The sequence below is a fragment of the Zosterops lateralis genome (genome assembly GCF_965231275.1).
Source record: "Zosterops lateralis genome assembly, chromosome: 5".
In the NCBI taxonomy this organism is placed as follows: domain Eukaryota; kingdom Metazoa; phylum Chordata; class Aves; order Passeriformes; family Zosteropidae; genus Zosterops; species Zosterops lateralis.
The window spans coordinates 38,976,440-39,003,332 of record NC_139766.1 but is presented as its reverse complement, the minus strand read 5'-3'; the positions used below and the strand labels follow the sequence as shown (position 1 = coordinate 39,003,332).

Sequence of the window (26,893 nt, the reverse complement as noted above, 5' to 3'; positions counted from 1 at the left end):
CATTCTACACAAGCTCCCAGAGACATTTTTCAAATGCCCAAGGCTGTTACTACTACACCAGAGCTAGACATTAACTTTCCACCCCTTCTTCTTGACCTCTGTACTGTGCTAATGCATTCTGTACTCTGCTGAGAGCTAGAAACTACACCAGCTCAGTTATATCCAGATTTTCTTTTCACCACAGAAACCACATGCTCAGCAGCACGAAGTCCCATATTTTACTGCTTGCAGCTGCAGTAATACTGGACAAACATTTCAATTATTTGAATACTCCACAATAACCTGAAGATTATTACACCAATAATGTGAATTTTGTTTTTAATTTATATGCAACTGATACACTGGAAGCTAATTTTCAGGGAGAACAAATAGAATAATTTCATATTTAATAATATTTACTTCTCACTTTAAATAAATAATGGATGGATCCCTAATAAAAATTGGTTACATTCCCTTATTTTTACTCAAGCTTCCCATTAAAATAGCATGGAAAGGGCCAGTTGCAATGTCTGAGCCTAAGCATATCAATGAGCAGGACCAGGGAAGTTTGACTAAGAACCTTTAGCACAGGTCAGAAATTCCACTGGTTGTAGGGACCTGTAGAAGAGGAACTAGCCCCTTCTTGCTTGATAGAAAATAATTCAGACTGTCCAAAAAAGAAGAACAGGTTAAAAAGTGAGGGAGGAGAAAATTAACTAATAATAGAAGCAGGAAAATTTTTAGCAGGAAAAAGAGGAATGAAAGCAAGCAATTACCCAGAAGAGTCATGAAAATCTCACCTGGTAACTGTGAGAGAATTGCAAAGATTAAATAGAGGTGAAACAGAAAAATAGGCTTCAATCTGATTCATTGTGAACTGGAAGACATGTTTTTTCCCCTTCCCCTTTGCAACATCTTTTATTTTCTTCAACTTTTAAGGTCTCTTTCACTGTTCTTTAGTCCTCTCCTAGAAATGACTCACACCTCTGACTTACTGAGTCTTGAAGAAAATCTGAAGGTGTGGCTACACAAACACAGGATCCACTTTGCTGAGCATTACATGGACAAATATGTTATTCATTTCCTTGTTTGTAAGCCCTGCCTCTCACCTTGGGGGAGAGATGTCAGGAAAGCACAGCCAAAGGACTTTCAAAGGGATAAGGAGGTTGAAACCTTTCTCCCATTTTCTCCAGACTCTCCCAGCTTTTCTCTGAAAGTTTCATTGAAAACAGAATCTAGCTCAGTAAGTGCTTTCATCACATTATATGCCCGGTATGAATATTTCATAGAACAGGTTTTGACTATTTATTTACACCCTATTGTTCTTGAAGATTTGGACACATGCAGACTAAAACATAATCCTGTAAACTTAATCAGTTTTCTGTTGTACTGAAGATTTACTGTATTACATTTTAATTACAGCAAGAAAATAGACATAAAATTAAGCAGTCTATAAAAAAGATAGGCTTAAAATATTCTTTTATCCTCACCACTACTTTAAAATATGTACCAACAGGAGACTGAATCCTACTCTAAGTACCACCTTCAGCACCTCTAACCAGCCAGACCAGATTCTTTATGGATCATTTTTCTTACCAGTACAGTGGAAGTGTATTCTTCAGCCACCCTCAAAGAGCACTCGAGATACAGAGATAAAGAATGTACTTGGTACAATTACAATAAAGTAAAATACCTACTACAGTCCTAATGAAAAAAAGAGAAAGTAAAGGCATCCCACTGTGAAGCTTATGTTTCACATGTTTCATTGTGAAACTCTTCCAAACGTTTCAAGGACGCATCTGTAGCCTTTACACATAACATGGGCTGACGTGAAAAACCTTATACTCAAATCAATACTTTTGTGTTTATACAAGTTGAGAGATAGCTTTAAATTATTAGAAGAGCTGCTAAGGTATTACAGCTGCAAAAAAAGTATTTTTTTATTCTTTCCAAAATCTTCCTAAACTGTAAGGAGAAAAAAACACCACGTATTTTTTAATAAATGCAACAAAGTCTGTGATGGATACATTAAGAAACCCAAGAAAATTTAGAGTAATTTAATTCAGATTTTGAGCTACTGTCACTGTACAACTATTGTAAAACATTACTCTAAAATGGACTCAATCAGGATAACAGTAGCCTGTGCCTTCCATTCAAGTTATAGCAGAGGATATACAAACTGATTGTGCATCTCTATTTTCATGTTCCTCTATTTTGTATTCCTTTCCTGCATGTGTGTGAGAGAAAACTTGCTGTATTATCAGTGGTTTATTATAATAATAATCATGCACAGAAAATATGGTATTACCCATGAAAAATATGAGTTTACTGTCAGTTGGATAGTTAATATTCTGTGTAAGTCCTTGAATAGAACAACAGTGTGGGACTCTTGATCAGCTCTTTGCAGGATTTTGCAAGTTTTAACTTGCATGAAAACATCCTCATTTACAGAGTCCCACTAAGACTACCTGATCACTCTAGGTGACATGTAAGGGCTATAAAGCATCTTCCTGTGCATGCCAGCTACAAATAGCTGTTAGAGCAAGTGATGAGCTGAGCAATTTCAGCACAAGGAATAAAAAAAAGGGAATTAGACCAGATCCAATCTGAAAAGTAAATCATTAACACAAGAACTTTTGGTAGGTGAGTGTTTCATTCTGTGGCTAGCTGAATTCTGATTCCTAAAATCAACACAGCAGAACAGAGGGTGTCGTGCTAATGACTCTATTTACTTACATTTCAATCACACTTATTCAATGCATGGTTAATGACTAAGCACACAGTAAATCTATTAAACCCAAGGACACAAGGTACCAAGAGGCGTTCTGCTTCATTGTTACTTTGGAGCCGAATGTACTTGGTATCAGTTTGATTGGATGGCTTCTCACAAATCTCCTAAACAGAACAAGGTTTAACCATAAAAATTGTACTTACTTTTAGTCTAGGGAAGCGACTATTCCATTGCAACAGAACTTGAAGACTCGTATCAAAATGTATTGTGGAGACTATGTGAGTATAATTATTTGTTCTCTGAAATCTTCCAAAACTTTTCATTCCTCTTGAGTTGTCATTACATACGTTGGGGTCCAATTCTCTTCACTGGTAGAAATTAATTTTAGGCGAAGATAATTTATTTCTGATTTGGGTCTCATTCTGGTGTTACTTATTATATATATCAAGTGTCTGAAACAAAGATTAAAATATAAAGAATTTTCAGTTCCTGTCTCGTAATTTTACACCTTCCAAGATAAAAGAACTCAAACCTCCTTGTGAGGTCCTTTAGGTGGGTTTTCTATGCTTGCACTTAACTGCTCAACAAGAAACTAAATTACATACTATCACCCAACTGTATTAAAGATAAAAATGTGAATTTTCCAGAAGATACCTATTTCTAGCACTATTTTGGAGGGGTTATAATTTGACAAGACCATCTGGAGCTGCATAAAGTAACTGAATAGCTTTATAATTTATAAATATTTGGGTTTGTTCATAGTGTGAAAAATATTTTAAAGTTAAAAAAAATGCTACCTCTACAAGAGCCACAACACAAGGAAGAGTTATCAGTGATTGTTCCCCATCAAAAAGCTGTACAATATATTAAATGGCTTCACTAGTGCTCTTTGAGAAAAAAACATTTATAGAGAAATCTTAAATTTCCATTCTGGAAACAATTGGAGTTACTATTTCACGACAACAAAATATGAAATTTCTTTCTGTACCTGGCATACTGATCATTATGTTCTCTAAGGATTTTCATTCAATTATTATTGGTATGAATAATGATTCGTACCTTTCAAAGGCTTTTTCAATGCACATTCCCAACAAAGTTAAAAACCAATACGGAATTTTCTAAAGGATAAATATTTTTCCCTTTCTTATTTTAATAGAAAGTATAATTGGCTAATTATTCTAATCTTGCCAGTAAAGTATTTTTTCTGATAAAATTATATCGCATATATTTGCTTTTGTAAGGTGATTGCTATTGAATCAGGATTAGTATTATGTTTGGTTTTCTGCAATTTTGGATTTTGCATCTCTTACTAGACAGTTAAGAACTTAAAGCAAATTTTCTTCTTTGTTTCTTTTTTATTTTTTCTTTTAGTTACAATGATTATGTAATCTATTCCTGACAATTTAAGGGAGACAGTAAGAATAGTATTTATCCTTAAAAAAGTAGTAGATCAATTTCAGTTGGAGATGTCAAGAAATACAGTTTCTTTTCTTCTACTGATTTATTGTAACCAATTATATTTAAACAATTGACACTGCATCTGCATATAATATGTTGTCTGATATTAATGAGATAACTTACAGAAGAAATTCTTTAAAGTCATTACAATTGGCAATTTTATTTGCCATAATAATGCAGTATTTTGATAGCATTATAAAGAAAGTCTAATAGCTAAGACAATTTTAACTTTGGCAGATGTTTACAATAGTATGGAGGCTTAATACAATGTAACCATTACATATTAGTCAGCCTAATGAACTATTTGAGCAGAGGAGACACAGGTTTCTAATTCTGATACACTGAATTACATCAAAATACCCCAGAATAAATGGTTTTAATAGAATCTCTTTATTACCTTGTCTTCTAAACATAAAAAGGCACACCAACAAACCCTTTGTTTTTTCATCATCACAAAAACAAGAGAGCAGAGAAGCAACTGTAGACAATGGGGAGCATATCAGTCCCAGGAAAGACAGGAAAACCTGATTACAGACTCTGAAAAGTATTGGGATGGATTATCAGGTTAGATAAATTTTACTATTTATTCCAATTTCCATGTGTTATGGAATGGAAAGGGAGAGAAATCGGGTATTTCTATGAACTCGATCACTGGATCTCAGGAACAGACTTCCCTGCTGAGGCATCAAGACTGAATGGGGACATGTAAGGCAGAGCTGAATGTAAACATTCTCCCCTGGATGATGCTGGTATTTCAAGATAAAGTTGGTCATGGAGCAGTGGCAGTTTTCTCTGAAGAGACTCAGCAACAAACAGCAGAAAAATCACTCCAGCAAATTTCAATCAAGAAAACAGGGCTTATAAAACACTGTCACATTAATTTCTTCTCTACTCTTCTTAAACACAATCCTAGATTGAGAAAAAGTCTTAGAAGTATACTTTGGACTTACAGATATTGTTCAAGGAATCCAAGAACATTGAATATACCATTAACTCAGAAGCATAAGAAAAATGAAAAAAAAAAAAAAATCAGAAGCATTACTTTCAAAATGTGCTTTGTTCTTTAAAATTATCTTCTTTATATTTTATGCTACCTATATCAGTAATTCTATACATTATCTGTGAACAATCAGATAGGATGGGGTCCCTCAAGATCAAGATGTATGAACTGTTTACAGCAGCAGCCCTGCCAGATGCAGCAATGCAAGGCATCATCATTATCAGAGATTACATACCAAGAAAATGGTTCCCTATAGTAAGTAGCACAGGTAAAACTACCAGAAATTAGACAAGATGACATCTATGAGCTCTCTGAAATACATATACAGAGAGAGACTGAAGGCTTTGGAGAAATTATTTTCTATGTTTAGAAGTATCCCTTCCACTACTGTATCATGTATTATTGAAATTAAATGTAGCACATACAATAAACTCACAGCAAACCAAAATACTCATGAATTTTTTATTTAATAAAGTTGCACACAAAGGATATCTTTGCAAAAGTATAGCTAGCTCATAGCACGTGGTTAGCTAGTAAAGAAAACATTTTACTTTAGTAGACATTCCCCATGGGAAATATTCAGACTAAGGAGTCTGACTTCAATTGTTTCTTATCAGCAGAATGACTTACTGAACAAATATTATTAGAAGGTTGTTCATACTTCAGAATGCTTTTTCCATCACAAGACTGAATTGCCTGAAGTTTACACATCATAATTTGATAAGAGCAGCCTCACCTTTTACTGATACTTTTGTTGAACTGCTTATGACTTTGGTCAGAAAAAGCTGTTACTTTCTTGGTCTTGCACAGAAGGAAGGTAAATTCCAAGTATCATTTTCCAGAACAATTATAAATTTTTCAGTCCCTTTCCAATCTCTTTCATTATTTTGATTCATTCCACCAACACCACACAAACCTGATCTGTCTGCTCAGCTTATTTTGGAATCAGTTCCTTACAGGAGAGTTAAAAGAACACATGCAAACACAGAGAGATACCTATAAAGTGCCCACCTGGAGCACCTCTGTAGAGACAGATCTGTGGTTTTGAAATGATGGTATCCTGTGATCAGAAAGAGAAATAAATATCCTAATGTCAAAAACCACTGAATCACCTCTGGAGATTTACTTGCCTTATCTTTATGTGCTTTGACACTTTGCAAGAAAAAAAGCAAAATACTTTTCATTTTTTCCTTCTGAAAAAGATATCCCTTTCATTATGATGCTGCAAAGGAAAAACCATTTTTCCATGTTCACATACAGCAGTTCGTCTAACCTAGCCCACAAAACTGCTCTTCGAAATTACTTTCCTCTGATGCTTTTTGAAGGCGTTTTCTTTGTAAGGCAGAAAAGTCTGTCATGTTGAATCTCAAGCTCACAATTAGAGCTCCAGCAAAATGATGAGTATGTTGTGAGGGATGCCAGAATCCAGATACCAAAATTAAGTTGTGCAATTCTTCGCATAATTCCAGTGACTATACCAGACATTTCCCCTGTTTTGTCCAGAAAATTTGGCTCTATTTGTGTGTATCTGTCAAGCCACCTGTTCCTAGCAGTAACTTTGAACTTTATAACGAATTTCGATCATATCAGTCAAGGAATGCAATCTCTTCTGAAGTTTTGTGAAAACACTGTTCAGTAGGAGTGAGGGAACCAAATTCTATTTCCAGTTAAAAAAACACAGCAGTTGAAATTCAACGGTCATTTGTTCCATTGGCCTAGCATTATCCAAATAATGCATCCAAACTTTGGACTCAGTCACAGGACAAACCAAATTTTACTTAGCCAGTGGTTGTCTCAGAAAGGACCCCTTGGCTTGGAAGGTAGATGGAACAATTAGAGAGGAAATTAACTATAAGTAAGTAGAAAAACAGAGAGAAAAGGATCAGGGAAAAAAAAAAATAAAATAAATTTTAAAAAAAAAGTTGTTTTTATCTGCAGTGCTCACAGAACAAGTTGACATCCAGAGCATAATGCAAGTTTCTTTATCACTCAATCCCACATTACTGAGACTAATGACGTTTCATAATGTTTACTTATTTTTTAAATTTTATTGGAGAAATTCCTGTTAATTTCTTTATTTGAAAAACATTATAGAAATATTAGATTGAATAGAAAGTTGGTAGGCCTTCTACCCAAGCCTTTGCTCATTAAGGGCAGGAACCAAAAGCTCCCCGAAATCAATAAAAATACTTCCATTGATGCCATCTGTTAATTAGGACAAAGTTCTCATAATAAGACTGTTAAGCAGTCCAAAAATGTTCCTGCTCTTCTCAAGTTAAAAAAGGATTTCTGTCACTTTGTCACAATTTGTTTTACTTGTGTGGATGGGCTGGAGAGCTTTTTATCTAGAGAAATTATATTCACTGAACATAAACTCAAACTCTTCTTCTGACATCACCAAGACAACCACAATACAATTTGCACTTCTGTAGATTTAAGTTTGCCATGACGAGCAATTTCTGCTCATCCCTGTAGTGAACCATAGGTCATGAGATCATACTGATAATTTTCCAATTATCCAAGCTTTCCAGAGCTTAGGGAAGCAAAAGATGTTACATAAGTAAAACAGACATGGCCATAGACTCAAAACTGGTCATCCTGATGTCAGAGTCCAGTATGCTCTCACTAGGTCCTTTCATATATTTCACCCATAGAGGCTATAATGTATAATAGCAAGTTAAGTAATTTTATGCAGGCTTTTCTAGCAGAATAATACAAAATATACTGAAAACACAACACAGATGGAATACAGATGAGATCTGCATTACTGCCTTTCATGATATGCTCTCTGCTGCAGTGTTGGGCATCACAGGGAAGGAATTTATGGGTTTAACTCAACTCAAGCCATTCCCTTTATTCCAAATTATTTTGCTACGTTTTTAGTATTTATACTCTGTGTTGAGCTTAGACAGGTATCCACTCACCTCATGCTGATCTGGCTAAGTCAGGAAGCCACACTTTTTTAGTGAAGTCAGGTGTAAACATTTATAGCACCAGTTCATCCTCTCAGATGTTGATGGCTAACTCAGTCTTGCTTTGTGTTGAGCTAAAATAAGCTTTCTTTGCAACAGCTGTGGTCAGCCACATCCTGCATTTTTCCCTGCTCCCGCTCAGCTCCACTGAGCATTCTTCTGTTACAGGGGTCAGTCACAGCTGACTTCAGTAGAAATGAATTAAATGAGATAGCAGTACTTGTAACTACACTCAGGTGTTCAATCAATCCTAAAAATGCCCTGCTTCAAAATGGGGTGGTAGAAGTTCTCTAGCCAAAAATAACAGAAAGGAACAATCTATTTGCATGTAGTTGTCTGTTCCCTGACCAAAATTCAGTCTGTTGTAATTTCATCCAGCTACCAAATGTCTCTACTGCTCTGCTCCCTCAGTTTGTGCAGTGATGAACATTGCTGCTAGCTAGATATTTCCTAGGCACATTTAGGCAGGGCAAGCCTGTATAATTTTGGAGGAAACATAATTTTACACCCTAGGCCCTAGGTTCTCAAAGCAAAACCCCAGCTTTCCTACTATAACGTTTTTCTGTATATTTTCTCAATTTCTTGAGGTATTTCCAGCAAAAAATATTGTAAGCACAGATGTTTCCAAAGTATGACAAGATTGTGACAAGTCTTTGCAAAACAAAATACCTGCTCCAACATTCAAGTTTGTGTCTCAGCACAGGGGATTATTGTTAAGTCTTGCTCACAACTTAAAACTATACCACCTTTCCTTCTCCCCAGATAAATATATCAAAGAGCATTACAGTGGTCATTTTCTCAGAAAAATAAACCTCTTGTACTTTTGCATTACTTTAGAAGCAAGGTTTTCCTTCTCACCTGCTGTACAGCATCTTGTTGCCACAGGACAGAAGTGCTGCTGTCCCAAATGCAGGCTCACTACCTGGTGTACAAACACCAATCCACACACCAAAGTATTTCTATTTTTTAATTCTAGTTTGCACAGGGTAATGAGCTATATGGTAACCCACAACAGACCAGCTGCCTGATCATCATCTGTAATTCATTTTCGATACAACATTATTTATAATTCTAAAAAAAATAGCTTAAATGTTGCTGTGTCCTCTTATGGCCAATATTTATCTCCCTATTTCCAAAACACTTCTTTTCTTAGCATTTTCCCAATTGGTTCATGAGTAAAAAGACCCTACATACTTTATGTTCAGCTGTGAAAGCTGAACCTTATATTTAAATGATTAACAAACTGCAGAAGGATGCCAGTCTACCAATAAGTACTTTTTTTGTGTACAGGCATGCTGGTCTATTAGTCTTTTTTGAAGGGTGAACTAAAGAAGTTAGCCAGGAGACAGAGCTAAGTATCTGTCAGCCTCAGTTATTTTCTTCTGTTTTATTGGCCTGGGATTCTATTAAAATTAGTTTTGTTTATTATTCACAAATTTCTTAGAAAGAATAAGAAAAAATACATTACATAAAGTATCACTGAGAATGAGCTGACAATAATTTAATCAGTTACAAAGGAACTGATTAAAGAAAAATTATTGTTGCCTTCTACATGGCAATCTCAAAACTATCTCACACTTGGCAGTAACATCACTGCTTTAATAAATCACCAGGTTTGTAAGCAACAAACCAGGATCTAATCCATCATTTTCTCATTATTCCTTTCAAATTGAAATACCATGAGGAATAAGTACTTAACACTTTCCGGGATACCGTGGATTAACTTTGAAATATAAAATAGTATTTTTTTAAGAGGTTGTCAGAGGGATTTACATTTAAATGTAAACCCTCACTATTTTTTTTCCTATTCAGGCCTAACTCATGCTAGAGGCAACTTCCTCCAATATGGTCTGTCTTCCTATGATTAACTGCAAGTTTAAGTTCTGTTTCATAAATCAAGAACTATACATCCTGCTCCCCATGAAGCAAAGCAAATTTGAAGTTATAATTGTTGGTTTGCAACAGAATTATGTATATCATGTCAAAAAAGTTAAATATCTCCATTAAAGTCTGCTTTTTCCTTTTGTAGACACAAGGAACGATTCTTCCCGCTCCAAATTTTAACCCTATAATGGATGCCCAGTTGCTAGGAGGAGCCCTACAGGGAATTAGTGAGTATCTTGACTGATTCTAACACCAATTTCCTCTTTTTCAGAAAGCTCTCATAAAGCATTAGCCAAAATATAAACTCATAAAATTGTCACCACCTATCTGCAGATTCTTCAAAGAATCACAATAAGACACACTGATGATGTCCAAATAAATCATTCGCATTTACAGGAACCAAGAGTTGATCAAGATTAATCTAAAATCCTTACCAACACTTACGATAATAAACTTCACTGAGAAAACAAGAGAAACAGAATTCTGTGTTACAATCACTAGAGCGAGGGCCAAGAATTGAAAGTATTTTAGTTGTAACTTCAACAGTTAAGAGCTACCAAGGTCTGCTAAGTCTCTTAATTAGTCATAAGAAATAAAACAAATGGAGTAGAAAGTTTAAAGAATTCATTATCTTTGCAATTTTTGCTTTCAATGTTTGTTCCAAAAAACTTTTGTTTACAAAAGCATTTTTTTTTCAGTTCAGATGTTTGTATTTTCCTATTGAACCTTGATGGTATTGCTGAGGGTAAAAATATTGATCTATTTTTTTTCTATCTGAAATGTTTTCCTCACTTTAAAACTGTTTTCTGTATCGGAGCTTTTATACCCCTTGGGCTTTTCACAAGACTGTACAGAACCAAATCTTGCATTCTGTTTTCAATTTCCTTAATGAAAATGTGAGGACTCAGATTTAATATCAAATGAACCACAATAAACATTATTCATCAAGGGGAATCTGAAGTACCTTTATGATCAAACTGGCTACAGATGAAAAGTTTTAAGCATCTCCCTACACTTCAAAGAGTACTTTTAAAGTAATGTTGCTAACATGAAAATATAGAGATGATATTTTTCTTTTAATACTCTAAGTACAAGTACATTAACCTTAATTTTAATCTTCCTATCAAAGTACATGGAACAAAGTAGTAATTTAAAGGACAATTGAAAATATAAACAGCTCAGCTTCAGAGGAGGTAAAGGCACCATATCCTTTACAGGCACTGACACTCTGATCCTCAATCCTGCACATGGAATTCATTCTTATGAGGATGTTCAGTCACCTCTGCTGTCCCACTGATACCAGTGGTACTACACAAGTGAATAAAATTTTATATTTATGTTTTATAATATTTCCTATATCTGGATCCTTCTCCTTTTTTACTACAGAGACTTTTTTACTATAGAGACTATGAAAGCTGTAAAGATTCCTAGTGATAATTATTTTCTGGAAAGTAACAAGAAACCATTATGTACAGTATCCCAACCCTGAGGATGTAAAAACTATTTTAAAACTCAAAAATAATTTTCTGAATATGCTACTAATATTATTTTTCATAAGCACTAATACTGATTCATTATAGAAGTTTACTAGTATGTTCTACCTAACACGCAAACCATCACAGGTAACCTTCAATAAAATGCCCTTTGGAAATGGAGTAAAATACTATATTTTAAAACTTCATAACTTACTTTATACAGTTCCTCTTAAATTGTAACTTTGAGTTTTTCAATAAATGGTCTAACAGCAATTTGTCATCCCCATAAAAGAGGTCCCTAACTCTTAAATGACAATTTAATCAATATCAACAGAACACACAAGTATAACTTCTAAGGCTCAGCTACAAATCCTGCTACTGGGCCTAGTTCTGAATCCATGAAAGCCTCTATCTGTTTATTGATGCTTTCAAATCCACTGAGCTTGTGAGAGGTGATGATGCATCTGCTAATAACAGACTGCTTCACTTTTTGATGGTATTACACCAGCAAGTGCAAGATACACAAGCACAGCAAATAAAACTGATGTAGTGGGATATTAGTCTCTTGAACAATTTTTTCAAAAAATTAGTATAATGTTCTTAAACAAAACAGGAACAATCACAAATGTAAGTAATTAACACCAGTGTGTTTCCTTTCCAGGTTGTGAAAAAGATGTGTTGATTGAAATCTTAACTCAGCGCTGCAACTCGCAGCGGCTCATGATTGCCGAGGCGTACAGAGACATGTACGGCAGGGTACGACAGAAACACTTTGTACTTTCATTACTTCCTTCTCTCCTGTCTCCTGTGTAACTGTCAGCGCTTCTCTCAGGTCAGTCACTGGAACCACAAGACTGTCAGACAGCTGGCTGGCACAACAGGTTGGCACACAACTTTGTTTGTTGGCTATTGATATTTCTGATGGTATCACGCTGTCACTTCTACAGCAGAAATATTGTCTGCCATACATAGAGTTAGAAAAGGACAGGAAAGGTTCCTTCTTCTACAGTCTATTCTTTTCTATTGACCAACCTAAAATTTCTCAACAGACTTATTTTTTCCTTTATGTGCTTATGGGGGGTTCTGAAATACGTTTTTCAAGTTTTTGGAATAAATAATAAAATAGTGCCATAACCAAAGAAAAACACCATACAAAGAGTTACAGGCTTTTTTTCTTACTCATATAATGATTAATGTTCACATCTCAAGCACTGACATTCTCACACCTCATTCCACATAATCCCATCTATACACTAAGCACAATACTCTTCTGACCTGCTTAATGTTCAAGTTACAATATTTGGAAGGTATTAAAAAAATTTAAGACGTAAAAAGTTACTTTTTTAAAAAAAATGTGTTTTATCTGTTACTCTATATAACAATGAAATTTTTGTTATCCAAGTTGTTAAATATACACAGAGATAGATATTCTCATTCTATTTCCAGATCTACTGTTGCTAATCAGCTAACTATGGGAAAGTTGCAATGCCTGCATTTTCCTTAGTTGCTACAGCTATATAAGGACAAAAATAATACTAGTAAAACCTTTTGCAAAATTCCTGTTAAAGTCATGAAAAGCGCAGTGTGAAACGAGATACTATTAGATTAAATTGACTAGACATGCCCTTCCCCTGAAAGAAGCCAGACAAACACTTCTAAAAAAATCCAGTTTTTTTCATTTCCTGAAGCCTGTAAAAATAAGGGCTCACAGGAAAATTCCTTGAAGGCCAGTGTCTGCTTGCCATTGAGTCGATCAGCAAGAGTGAGAACAATGAGTTTGCACAAATGTTACCACAGAGCCATCTCTCTTAATTAGGGTTAACTAGAAATGGTTCATTCAAAAACTCCACATTATGTGGTGCTTTTACACCATCAGTTCATTAACCAGCAAAACAGTTTACTTTTTTCTTTGGGTACCCAAAATGTTATCTAGAAACAATCTTTGTGCCAACTCTATACTGAAATACCTCAAAACTGCTGAGCCCTGAATAAGCTCAAACACCCATTTAATGTCCTAGATTTGGAGGAAAAAGAGCTGGATTTAATCAGTGTAATGGGTTGATTTTGTGTTGTTACTCTTCTCCAGGAGATCAATGACTTTATTTGGACTGTTAGAAAAAATGAAACACACAATAATTGTAACATTTTAGATGCAGCCTTAAATGAATAAGTTCATTTTAAAGAGACCATAAAAGAACAATAACTGAATCACAGCTGTCCACCTTCCAGACTGTGGCAAAGACTGAAATCAGTGCACCTAAATTACTAAACCTGTTTTTTATATTATGAGGTGTTTATTAGGTTACCATCACACATGCAAACCACACAAGTTCAGTGTTTACTCTTGTAATATTCCTCACTGAGTTTTAATGTTACTTATAGAAAACAAAAGTATGTCACGCTACCCAAGGGTGCCTGTGACATGAAGCACTCAAGCCCATTCTTTCCCAGTGTTCATTTATCTCCTTCATCACTGGACAGAACTTCTCTACTCCATCCATAGCAGCTGGCTGGTTTGTTTTAACCTTTTATCTACAGTGTATCAACTTGACCACTTTAACAAGGGAAAATATTTAAAAGCTTTGTATCATGTTTTTATCTTTCTGTTCTCTGATACAGGAAGATGATCTAGAGATAATACAGCATCATAATAAAGAACCAGCAAATGTCCTTCAAGAATGTAGTTATTTCATATTCACAGAGAACAATTATTGACTTACTCACTACTAATTTAATTGGCTTTTCTTTTCAAATCAAAAATAAAAATATAAACAAAACAATAAGTCCCTATGAAAACACATCACCTTTAAATTCATACCTCTTTTAGCCATGAGTCAACATGAAGTGCTATAAAGCCAGTGGGCACAGACCTAAAGGCCTAAAAGAAAGAAAAAAGCCAAAGAAAACTTCAAATGTCCTTTTTAAGAATCTCAGTCTCTAAAGCTATGAATAATAATAGGAGGGAAAAGAAAGAAAACTGTTTTCATATTCCAGCAATGGGCTACAGAATATTCTAAAAATCATGGAACATACTCCAATACACCCACAATTTTAATTCAAACTAGTTCATTAAGCAATGGGTAGACTTTACAGTGCAAGACTCATTATGACACTCTTGGCTGTTTCTCAAAAAACCCCACCAAGTGTGTGATGTATCTTGCCTTGAATTGCTCCAGTTTGAGCTTCGGAAGATAATTTAGCACACATTGCACTTCCCTGGCTGTAATTTGTCCTACTGGTTCTATTGCATTGAGCAAATGTACCATTTGGCAATCCCAGTTTATGAGTGGTAAACACCACAGGACAGAGAAGAGCTGTGGCAAGGCAACAGCAGTTTAAACCTTCTCAGATCAATTTATGATAAACCTGTTGGTCCAATCCTTTTCCCTCTTTATTTCACTTCAATCTGATCAACATGGTAGCCACTCTACCCATTCATTAGACAAATGGAAAATGGGACACATTAGAAGGAGAGAAATATATATTTTAAAAAAAAATACCTGAATTAGCTGCATGGTTCACACATACAGAGAAGTCTCAAGGTTCCTCCTTACAATTAGCCTTCAAGGATTTCTTACAGCAAAGATGATTAAGAAATTAAAATAATGACAACTTAGAGTTGTCTTTTCTTTTTTCAATACTTCCCTTAGTTCTGATTGCAGGAGTAATATTTAAGTAGTATCCATTTGTATTATTAATCCGTTTTCTCACAGACATAATGTCAGAAGTAAAATGTCTTAATGTATTAATTTCTACTCCATGTGTGATTTAGTGGTTGTCAAATGAATCTAAAGTGCATTCACTGAAGACTATGTATGTTTCTTCATCATAAATTTAATTTTTAATATGTGTATATGTTGTCCTTCATTGCTACTATAGCTATTAAATTTATTATATTCAGAAATGTATCAAAATCAAAGTACAGGCCTGAGAAAAAAACAGCTCTGGAAACATACCAGTTTATATAATGCAAACTGTTTCTGGCATGCCCTTCAATTCAGATACGGACTAGAACATATCTTACAGGTGTCTAGTGCTGCACACAAAATATATATTAAAAAAAAAAAAAAAAAGACTGCACAAGTGTCCTCAATCAGAAACAGGAAACATCAATAGTAAGATAACGAGCTTTTGGCACTTGTGTTTTGAAGGATGCTAGTAGGAATGGGGAGGAAAACTGATCAATTACTCAGCTATCTCGCAAGAAAGAACAGAGAAATATCAGGAAGAAAAGGGAGGGGTTCCACATTATTAATCCAGTATCTATCAAAAGTAGTGAATTCAGTTTGAATGTAAAATATAACTGAGTTGAAGCACATAACCTTCCAGCTATCCAAAGCTGGTATTTTTATGCACTAGGAGCAATATAGACAATTTTTTATTGAATTATTCACATGGTAGCACTGAAAAAATCAAAAGAAACCACCTGTTTTTCATGAGATTCATCTTCCAAAGGTGCTCATCTCTCTCAGATTCACACAGGGAATATGCTAAGGGAAGCTGCAGATGCTCTGCTGTGATAGTCAGTTTTCCAAGGCTTTAAGTAATAGTTGCACTTAAACATCTGCATTTTCTTCTCTGTTCTAACAAACTGAAAACCAACAGTCTATTGTGACCTACTGGCCAGTGCACCTATTTTTATCTTGCTCATACTAGTAGAACAAGCATGTACTATTTAAAAGAATATTATTTTTACTTAATCTTAGCCAGAACTCATCTTTGACAGTTCATCCTTAATCAATTACAGAGAAAGCCACTAATAATTTCTAAGCTGCTTTAATAAAGTGTGACTATAGGGATAATCCTGTCTCTGCACTTCCTTTTTCTTTTCAAGGATCTGATAACAGACCTAAAAGAGAATCTCTCTCATCACTTTAAAGAAGTTATGGTTGGCTTGATGTATCCACCAGCCTCCTACGATGCCCATGAGCTTTGGCATGCCTTGAAGGTAATCTTCCTAGTCAGAATTGCTTAGGGTTGCAGTCATTAATTACAGTCCTGAACATAAGTTGTTTTATTTTTTTTTTTTTTTTACATTTCATTGGTTGATAAACTACTGAAAGTTAGTATACTGGAGCAGTGTACTATCACATAGTCCACTAGTCATTAGAAATACAGTGCTATTTCAAGTTTATTCATTGGTATGCTTAAACCAGCATAAATAATATCCTTGTCATGGAACAAATACAACCCATTTAACATCCATGGTAAACTCAGAAAATGAAAAAATATTTATACAGGGAAATGTGCTGGTTTTGCAAGCATTTATGTATTTATTATAATACATAAATGCTGGCAAAATAAACCAAATTTATTTCCACAGCCAGTTCCATGCACTAAGGCTCCACCTCTCTAAAGACCAATACCTCTTTAGCAGAATATGTCTTTGCATGAACACTTACAATTGTAAGTGTTGGTAACTCCACTGAAACAGAACTGATTGCCCATTTTGAATAAAATATTTCCTTTTCTTCTCTTGATCTGAGAGACTGTGATCCTAACACAACTGAAATTTTGAAACAAACAAAAATAGTTTTTTAAAATATCAGTTCATTAAAGGGTGTAATTAATTCCCACAGGGCATTGTGGAGACCAAAAGCACAACTTAATTCATAGAGGACTTCAATATATGCTTTGAAACCAGGTTGACTGTTGGCTATTGAAAATAATATTTTTTTTCAGGAAATTCCAGAATTACCAACTCCTAAAAGACAGGAAGGCATATCTGAGTTCAACACTGTTTTCCTTTTCTTTCCGTGAATATTTGCTACTGACTGTGGTCACAAACAAGACACAGATTACATGACTTTGGGCAAGATGATTTATCTTGCCAATTTTGAGAATTCTGCACACACCCCCCACCCCACTCCTCCCCTCCCCCCAAAAAAAAAAAAAATAGTTAATAGTTTTTTCTTGTTCTTCAGATACTTAAATCAATTTTTAGAACTACTGGTATGTCTCTATTATAGTTGGCATTAAAAGGATTGTGAAATATCATTGCTAACAAAGGAATCGTGTCTTTCATTAACATTATTGACAAAATTGCCGAAGGTTTGTTTTTCCTAAACATGGATCAAACTTAACTTTCTTACCGTATTCTATTCTTGGCCTGGATTCTTATGGCCAAGGCAGCAAAACAGCCCACGTGTCTCTATGGGATCTAATGTTCTCCCTTTATCCCAAATGCAGAATAGTCATTAACACTATCCATGTACATATCAAAAGCAGAGTATGTACCACATATTATGTCAATTGAAGTTTATAAAATTCATTCAAACCCTGTGGGAAAATAGTGATTTGCAGCACTGCACATACTCCATGATGCTTTCCTTTAATACCAAGTTCTATGCTAGATATTACAGACTGTAGCACTCCTAAATAAATTTTTAAAATAAAATTTAACAAAATTAAAGAAACAAACAAGACATGGAAGAAGATAAGAAGTTAGAAGACCAATATAATACCTATATTCATGTCTACTTCAGATTTCCTGAACACGTGCTAGGGATGTATGCTCAGTCTTTGCATCTGATTACTTTCAGAGAGCAATAATTCTTATTAAAGCACAAATTATTCCCATTATGTTTCTGTCAATAGTAGTTTTGCTTCATGTCCCACTTGCTAATGTACATGCTGAAATTCAGATCTAGAAATATATTTGAAATATAGGGGTTTACTATTAAAGTAATTTAAACAGTTGATTATGCAAAAGTACACTCTGAAGAAACTGCTGTCATTTTGTTACTTCTGGTAAGAACAGTATTGCTTTCTTCTAAAAATTGGAGTTTCTACTACACAACATTTTTTCATATTTACTTCTTTCCATATAGGGAGTAGACACAGAAGAAAAATGTCTAATTGACATCTTAGCCTCAAGATCAAATATGGAGATCTTCCAGATGAAAGAAGCCTACCTAATGCGTAAGCTTTTTTACCAAGTGCAGAGTAGCAGCTGTACTGTGTGTGCTCTGGAGGTATCCGCACACACGAAGGAACAGAACTACAGAAATGACTCCTCAGTACAGACTGGTTCCCTTTCCACATCCTCTCCCATAACTCTGTACAAAAGGCTGAAGCAATACGGTGGGTGGGGAGGCCAGAGGGGACAGTAGCTGAGGGCCCCCAGCAGGGCCAGACGGATGTGCCAGCCCCAGTCAAGTCCACATAGAACCTGCCCAGGTTACACTGGAATAGAATAAGTCTATTTATCCTTTATTTGATAATCTTCATTTATATTATTCAGAGCATGTTCATTTATGATTGATATTACATGTTTTTGGTTTAACCTAGAATATAATACTGATCTTCAACAAGATATCGATTCTGAGACTTCAGGTCACTTCAGAGATACACTCATAAACCTTGCTCAGGTACCGTAGAAACAAGAACCACAATTTACATTTCTAAAAGATTCATAATGACTTCTGATAGTATTTGATCAGTTTTACATTTTAAGGTGACTGTGATTAAAGCTAGTTCAATAAGGCTGCACTTTTAAATAAGAGACGGGATGGAAGCTGATGAGGAAGAGAAACTCAATTCCTTCACCTAGCCTGACTTAGACTTTTGGATATCAGATGGAAGCAAAGATAAACAGATTATTTTATAAAGCCCCATTGGTATTCAACTGCTGACCTTTTGCTCCATCTGTCTCATCTCAAAAGGGGTCTACTTGCATGTACAAATGTGATTGTCATTTTTAAAAGCATGTGTTTTTTCCATTATCAGAATATATCATAAACCAGTCAAACATTATGTGAAAATAGAGATATATGCACATTTGACTAAGAAATAAAGGACTAAAGGTTCACTACTTAAAATATAATGCTCTTTGTGCTGTTGCATCTGCTAAATCACAAAAAGCTAGCACAGAGGAAAAGGAAGTAGCACCTTTATATACCAGCTTTTGCAGTTTTACCAGTCTGTAGTTTATACAACAAAGTGGCCATCCTCGTTGTTCTCATTGTAGTAACTGTGCTCATTATCTTCAAAATCTTTTGTAAACTAGAATAACAAATAATGAAGGACTGCCATGGGATAACAGCATACATAAGGTGTATCTGTACTTTTGTATACGTGCATGTCTGGGCAAAAACTTCTTACACAAATCTGAAGTAACAATGGGCTTCACTGAAGTGAAAAACACAGAAGTTTCACAAGTAAAAGCTATAAATATATCATAATTAAGAGAGTTTCAAATTCAGGCTTCTTTTTGGGGGTATTAGTTGAAATATGATAATTTTCTACAATTTAAAATGTAATTATACAAATGGTACCGGAGGAACTGGGCATTTGACTCATGTAGAATATTATTAAAGTTCTTTTACTGTTCACTGCCCTGTCTTTATTCCCTTGTTTTCTTGTGTATGTAATTTTATGCAGTCATTCCATCATAATTCACTTCAGATAATTTATCTTACTACTAGAAATTTCACTGTGCGAAATTCTCACCATTTGATTAACATGTACATTAACATTTTTAACAAAAAAGAACTACAAATCAGTCATTCTACAAGCTGACAGCTAATTTAATCCTCCCTTTCACATATAAGGTAACACGACTGTAAATTTAAAACTAAATTGCTTCAAGCATATATTATTAAGACAGTAATTACATGAGTTTCAGATTCTTAAATTCTGCAAACAAGGCTGATTTGTATCCTTACAAGATGACTATGGTCATAAAAGCAATTCCAAAAGTAGTGTACTCTTCTCTTTTTCTGACTATATAATTCAGATCATAGTGTGTTTACTAAAAAACTTAACTTGGTTTGTGTAACTGAAAAGCATATTAAAGTACATATTAAATGTATGGGAAAATTAGAAGTATTCTTTTGGGTTTGTGCATCAAAGTTGCCAAACAATTTCCTAGTCTTGGATCTTAAGTTTAGACAATGATTACAAGCAACCAAAATTTCCATTATTTGATGAGCTTGCTCCTATGGTTTGTGCAGGAAGAAAAATACATTGAGAAAAGATTCTTCTGGTAATATGCATATTGATAAGAACTAATCAGTGAATGGCAAATGTTACTCCTATCCTTGTTTTCCCCTGAGAGTTACATATTAGAGTAAACAATATAACATCCATACTTCTGAAAAAGGAAAAGGTGGTGGGATTGTGGTGGTCAGGTAAAAGCTCATTTAAAATAGGACTAAAAATGTCCTATTTTATTATTATCCTATTATTGTCCTATTTTATTATTATTATTATCCACTTCCCCCACTTCTTCTTCTCACAAGACTGTCTGTCATTCCAGAATTCCTCTTGTTAAAGAAAATTAAGACAAAACATGACAACTTGAAGATCTTGCCCACATTTGCAAATTCAACCATGCAATATACTAATTCAACCTAAAAGCCTATATATGTTATCTCAAGAAATTTGACATAGCTTCATGTACAAAGAACTTTATATTCCTACAGTGGTTTAGGATTTAACTTTTGAAGAATATCTATCTCTTTTTTTCCCTCAGGGAACAAGGATGGAAGGATATGCAGACCCTTCTACAGCTGCTCAGGATGCAATGGTAAATATGATCAGATGTGAAGTTCTCAAACAGTAAAAAAAACAGAAAACAAACGTTGAAAAGTGATTTCCGACTTACTTAAAATATTTTGCCTTTTTTTTTCCTCCTTTTTCTGATACATTAGATTCTATGGGAAGCATGTCAGCAGAAAACAGGCGAACACAAAAACATGCTGCAAATGATTCTGTGCAACAGGAGTCACCAGCAGCTGTGGATGGGTAAGTCAGCAATTCAGCTGTTCCAATACTGAGTGGAAAGGAAAAATGTGACTCACTAAGAAAGTCATGCTTTGCATACCAAGACAGTCAGTGTGCAGCAGGACGTTAGCCTGAAACCTAAGTGTGAAAAACTCTTGGAGCTCTCAGACTTCCACTGATGTTAATGGAAATTTGGAGTTAATGCAAAACTGAACGTTGCCCAATGACTATTGACAGCTGTAGACAGAACAGACAAGGCCTCAGGATGCCAAAGAGAAGAATGCATAACCAAAGAAAGGCAAATGTTACAGCTGCACTGAGTCTACACATGACACAACAGGATGATGAGGGAGATTTTTCTTAACTATTTTATTCATTTTTCCTAAGCAACTCTTAAGAGGGAAAAAACCTTGGGAGATCTGGATAGAGTACTTTCAAGAAATGTTTGCATGTGAAAACACATTGCTGTGTTGAAGCTGTTCCCCAGAAGTTTTATCAAAGTTTTTGATGGGAGCACTTCAATGTTCACATCTCCAGTAATGAGCATAAACACAGAAACACTAGGGCCATTTTTATTTAAAAGAGAAAATCAGACATAGCTATAGATTGCAGGAAGTTTATGTGAGCTCGTCCACAAATCTTCCATTGTAGAAAATAAACCTATTTTATCCAGTGACAAGTTTGAGTTTCTGCCCTGCAGTAGAACAACAGTCTGCCTGCTGACAAGTTTATCACTATACAGCCAGCTGTATTTCTTACATCAACCTCAACAGTAGCTTAGAACTACTTTGCTATCATGGATCAACAAATTCATTCAACTCATGATGACAGGATTAACACATCTGCTCTATGCTCTGCTCTCTTCCTGAGATCTGAGGGCCCTGCCTGCACTGTAGTCCTCCAGAAGTTTTGTAGTCAGCAGAAAAAGAATTTTCCTCCTTCCCTAATGGAGGAAGCACACCTCAGCTATTTGCTTATCTGCATACCTGCATCTTGCAGTGAGTGTGCACATCATACAAATTCTGGCTCCTTGCCATAATCCATGAATGTTGCCAGTTTCAGCCAAGCCAAGCAAGGAAGTTCTCTTACCAGCAGGATGTTCTTACAGGTGTCACAAACAGATGCTGCTAGGTATGTCATACATATTCATTTTATACTCTAGGCTGAAGAACCCAGGGGGAGAATGTCCCAGAAGCTAGGTTTCAGGCTACTCATTTAGGTTGCCTGACCTGGGCAATATAAACAGAATTAAACACTGCGAATAATAAGGGTAAAAAAAAAAAAAAAAAGTTGATCATTACTAATGAACTAGAATAAAACAAGATTTTTTTTTTTTTCCCATCTCCCCAAGTTTTCCAGGAGTTCCAAAATATCTCTGGGCAAGACATAGTAGATGCCATTAATGAATGTTATGATGGATACTTTCAAGAATTACTGGTTGCAATAGGTAATGTAAAGATCTGACTTTTACTAGCAGAAATCTCTTAATAAATTCTAGTATATTATCTCTTTTGCATAAAGAATACTATTTTTCTGATATTTTATCCATTTAATGTCCTATATTGTACAATTAATTTTTCAGAGATAATTAAAAAATAATATTTTAACTACTTTCCCACATTGTGTAAATCTAAAAACGTATCTATGCAACACTAGCTTCTGATTGAGTAGAACCAGTAACTACTTTATTTGATAATAAATTTTATGTGATCAATGATAACAGCATTTCTAACTGATTTTACACATATTAAATAACCAGCTAAGTTTTCAGGACTTTGGTGGTATATAAATAAGTTTCGAGCTCTATGTACATTTGTCTGTCATTTGTAGAGTCAGAATAAAAATATTTCTACAAATAGGACATGTGAGTGTATTCACTGATATTTAATAGGCCCTTTGATACAAAAGCAACGAGCACCCACCACCAAACTTTCAAAATTATAAATGTTGTATTAGTGAATATTGGTAGCTTAACTTTAACCTGAGGCAGGGTCAGCACTACCCAGCTTTATATTTCCAAAGCCCAAAGCCTAAAGAAATTATTTTATAATAATCTGTTTACCTGTTGCAACTCTTCCCTCCTAGTTCTCTGCATTCGTGACAAACCTTCCTACTTTGCTTACAGGCTTTACAATGCAATTCATGTAAGTAGTCACTCTACTTCACATGTCATAAAAAGAAGCTTCCCCATTTTTTTGTTTCTTTGTTTGTTTGATTATTCTTAAACAAGTACTTAAAAATCAGTCTCTTCGATCTTTAAGGTGTGATTGTGAGTTTTAAAACTTGGTACCCTCATAAATCTGAAAGCTGTAGTGCCTAAGCAACTAAGCAGAAAAAGTGCCGAAGCAGTAGAAGTAAAAGCTTAAGTATTTAGATACCTTAAAAAATTACCTGTTTGCTAATTGCCTTTTTTTTTTAATTGAAGACTTTTTTCTATGCATGGTAACTCCCCCTGCTGTGCAGAACTCAATGTGCATTATTCTTACTATGTAATTTTTTGTTCCTAGAGATTTAATAAGTTTGGCTAAAACGTAAATAATAAATCAACATTACATAAAAACAAATGGTCATATTTCTTCGTAGGACTTCATGCAGATTCTTTTATTTGTTGTGAAAGTGCTAACTTCTTTTGACTTTTTATTGCCACTAGATGTCCCCATTCTTCACACAATTACATTATGAACATTTATTTGGAAACAGTTAAAATAAAACACATCTGAACACAAGCTGTGTAAATTCCACAGATATGGTTAAAAACCTCACAGAATTCACAGTAGGCAGCAGTTTTCATGAAATAGATTACTGGTCTCATTATAGTTTGAATGGACTTCACAACAACAGTTACAACTGCTACTCACAAACTGAATTCCTAAGAATACTGACAAAAGTTCATCATATTTTCCTTTTCTAAAAGCTTCAGTGCATAGATAATCACTGGCATATGGAGACCCCCTGTTATTCAGTTAAATGAGTTCTATTATTTGAGTACAGGAAAACTCTGTAGGATAAACCCCTTAGACTCCTTTAACATCTAGAATACCTTTGTGGGTGTACCTTTTACACACTACACACTTATATATCCTATATGGGTATATCTTGTCTTTGTCTATAAAACATTTATATGAGCATACACAAATGGGCAAGCACATATTGTCCAACTATCAACTTTCCTCTCATTTTCTTTTTTCATTTTAGGACTTTGGGTTTCACAATAAAACAGTTATTAGGATTCTCATTGCCAGGAGTGAGATAGACTTGATGAACATACGCCAGCGATACAAGGAGAGATACGGGAAATCACTCTTCCATGACATTAAAGTAAGTTTTTACCAACTCCTGCATATATTCAGCACTGCTATCACACACACTGTACCACTCTGTTTAACCATTTGATTTCAAACAAAACAAACAAAAAAAGCAAGGCATGAAAACAATAGCACATTTTCAGTGCCTCAGTTTGATTTGAGTAAGCAAACAATTCATTCTCAGCTCACTCTCTGTGATTTTATCCCTCCCCAATGCAAGATGTGTATATATATAAATAGGGCATGACAGTGTGAGCTGAACAAGAGTTTGTATGAATGGTTTCTAATTGACAGCACTAATTGATAACATCTTATCTCGTGTTGATCTGTAAGGCTAGGCTGGTACCACTTCTGTGCAAAACTGAAGGAAATATCTGGTTTTATCCTTGTGCTTAGGTAGTACCTTCACAACCCCTCTTCCTCTTGTACTTCTGGTCTGTTTCTTAAAATAAAACTTTGAATCTGTTTAATTGCACAAAAAAATGTCTCTTGCTAAGACACTACCTTTTTGTCACTATAATCCAACTGCAAGATGTGCAGCAACTTGATGAAATTGCCCGTGAAATTTTGGTATTGAATTTGACTATCAATAAACTGATTTGATCCAGCCTTTCCAAGGTTTCTAGGTGCCCAAGCAACCAAAGGCCATGGCAAGTGAAATTTTAAAAATTGCAGCCTAGAATCCTTATGAAAACAGTGTAATGTTTTACAAAACCTTACAGTAGTCCAGTCCTTGTCACACAACAAGGAAAGAAAAATTCAGAAAACATACAGTCACAGAAATGTTGATTTTTTTTATTTTTTTTCCTTGCAGCATTTTGCTTCAGGGCATTACGAGAGCGCTTTACTTGCTATCTGTGCTGGTGATACAGAAGATTATTAAGAAGATGAACTCTGAAGGCTGTGCAAACCCATTTTAAATAGAAATTGAAACTATATGCAATGCACTAACTGTAAGAGATCCCTATTTTACATAATAGAACAGCAAAATCTGTACTGTACACTTGGTAATGCTAAATCTTTCTTGAGACAGGAAAAAATGTTGGCAGGAACATGGCTTTTCCCTAGTTCTGATTAATATTTCTGGTTTTGTAATTAACGTAAATTAATGGAGGAAGTAGTAAAATTATTCCATGTAAGTATTTATTTATCATTTAGTGTCACAACATCCCAAATATTTATCAACAGCCTCTGAAAGAATTTATCCACTTCCACACTGGAGAGAAAAAAAATATGCTTTTTTTTTTTAACTTTTAGCAAGAGGATTTCTTCCTTTAAGGATTTTTTTCTTCTCTTTCCTACTTCTTATACCTAATATTTTACGCTCTTGAACATTATTGTTTTAGTTGCTACCAGACTAAGCATCTGCCCCCATCTATTATCAGTCACTCATTTAAGTGCTTTTGTATTCTTTTACTTAGTTCACCTACTTAATAGCCTTTCCCCAGTTCTGCTTGAAACAAAAGTAAAATCTAGAATCAAGTACTCCATCCAATCCAGCGTCATGCTGGAAGATGAAGCACTACTTAGCTTTAAGCAGAGACGTTTCAGAGGATTAAACCCTGAATTCCATTTTTACCTATCTCATTTTAACCATTAACTGAATATCGACGTTCAAAGGACGGGGGCATATCCAGGATGCCCTAGATGGGCACAATTCAGGAATTATCACTAGTGGGTAACACCGCACCTCTGAGTGCGGCTGAGGGATGCGGCGCTCCCTGTAACACCCTGGGAACAATCTGAGACAGCAGCTGGCGACAGAACGGGAGATCACAGCTCCCACAGCAACGAGGACAGGCGGCAGAGCCCCAGGGGAAAACCTGGTGCTGCTTTTAAATCCTCCGGCTCTGTTCAGGGCAGCCTGTTGGTGACACTTCCCCCTGCCAACCTCAGGATGAGGGAACGTGTGGTAATGTTCACTAAAATATCTGCCTGTGGCTTTTCTTCCGCCGCCACAAGGTGTCCAGCTGGGCATAGAGCTTCTGGGTGTTTTTAGAGAAGTACTTTCTGCAGGTGCAGTCCCTGTGGCTGGATACAGCACTGCTACAGGAAGGCACAAATACGTGCTCGCCTTTGCGCACCCGCCGCTGCCCTCAGCGTCTGCAAATAACACTGATTACAGCCCAGCTGGCTTCTTTGCAAACACTGGCATCGTGTTACCAATACATTGATTTATAATAATTTTTTTTCGAATCTCTCTTGAGTTTGACCCATTTCCAAACACTTTGGGTGGATAATAAAATTATTAACCCAGAACTTTGGGAGGAGGAAGTAAAAAAAAAAAAAAAAAGGGGGGGGGGAGGGAGGGCGGGGGGGGCGGAGGAGAATGAGCTGAGCACTGTTGCTGTCCCAATTACTCA

General features: G+C 35.3%; 1 protein-coding gene across 1 annotated transcript; it reads left to right on the top strand.

Annotated features, from left to right (window-relative positions):
* Positions 1 to 2,854: 2,854 nt before the first annotated feature.
* On the top strand, positions 2,855 to 25,413 carry ANXA10 (annexin A10; the record flags this gene model as incomplete). Its single annotated transcript, XM_083862540.1, has 12 exons — positions 2,855 to 2,988; positions 10,170 to 10,251; positions 12,161 to 12,255; positions 16,334 to 16,447; positions 18,330 to 18,420; positions 18,790 to 18,869; positions 20,975 to 21,028; positions 21,153 to 21,246; positions 22,577 to 22,672; positions 23,311 to 23,369; positions 24,421 to 24,543; positions 25,345 to 25,413. The coding sequence occupies exons 1-12, from the start codon at positions 2,971 to 2,973 to the stop codon at positions 25,411 to 25,413; spliced, it is 975 nt and encodes a 324-aa protein (XP_083718666.1). The 5' UTR covers positions 2,855 to 2,970.
* Between the last annotated feature and the right edge of the window lie 1,480 nt (positions 25,414 to 26,893).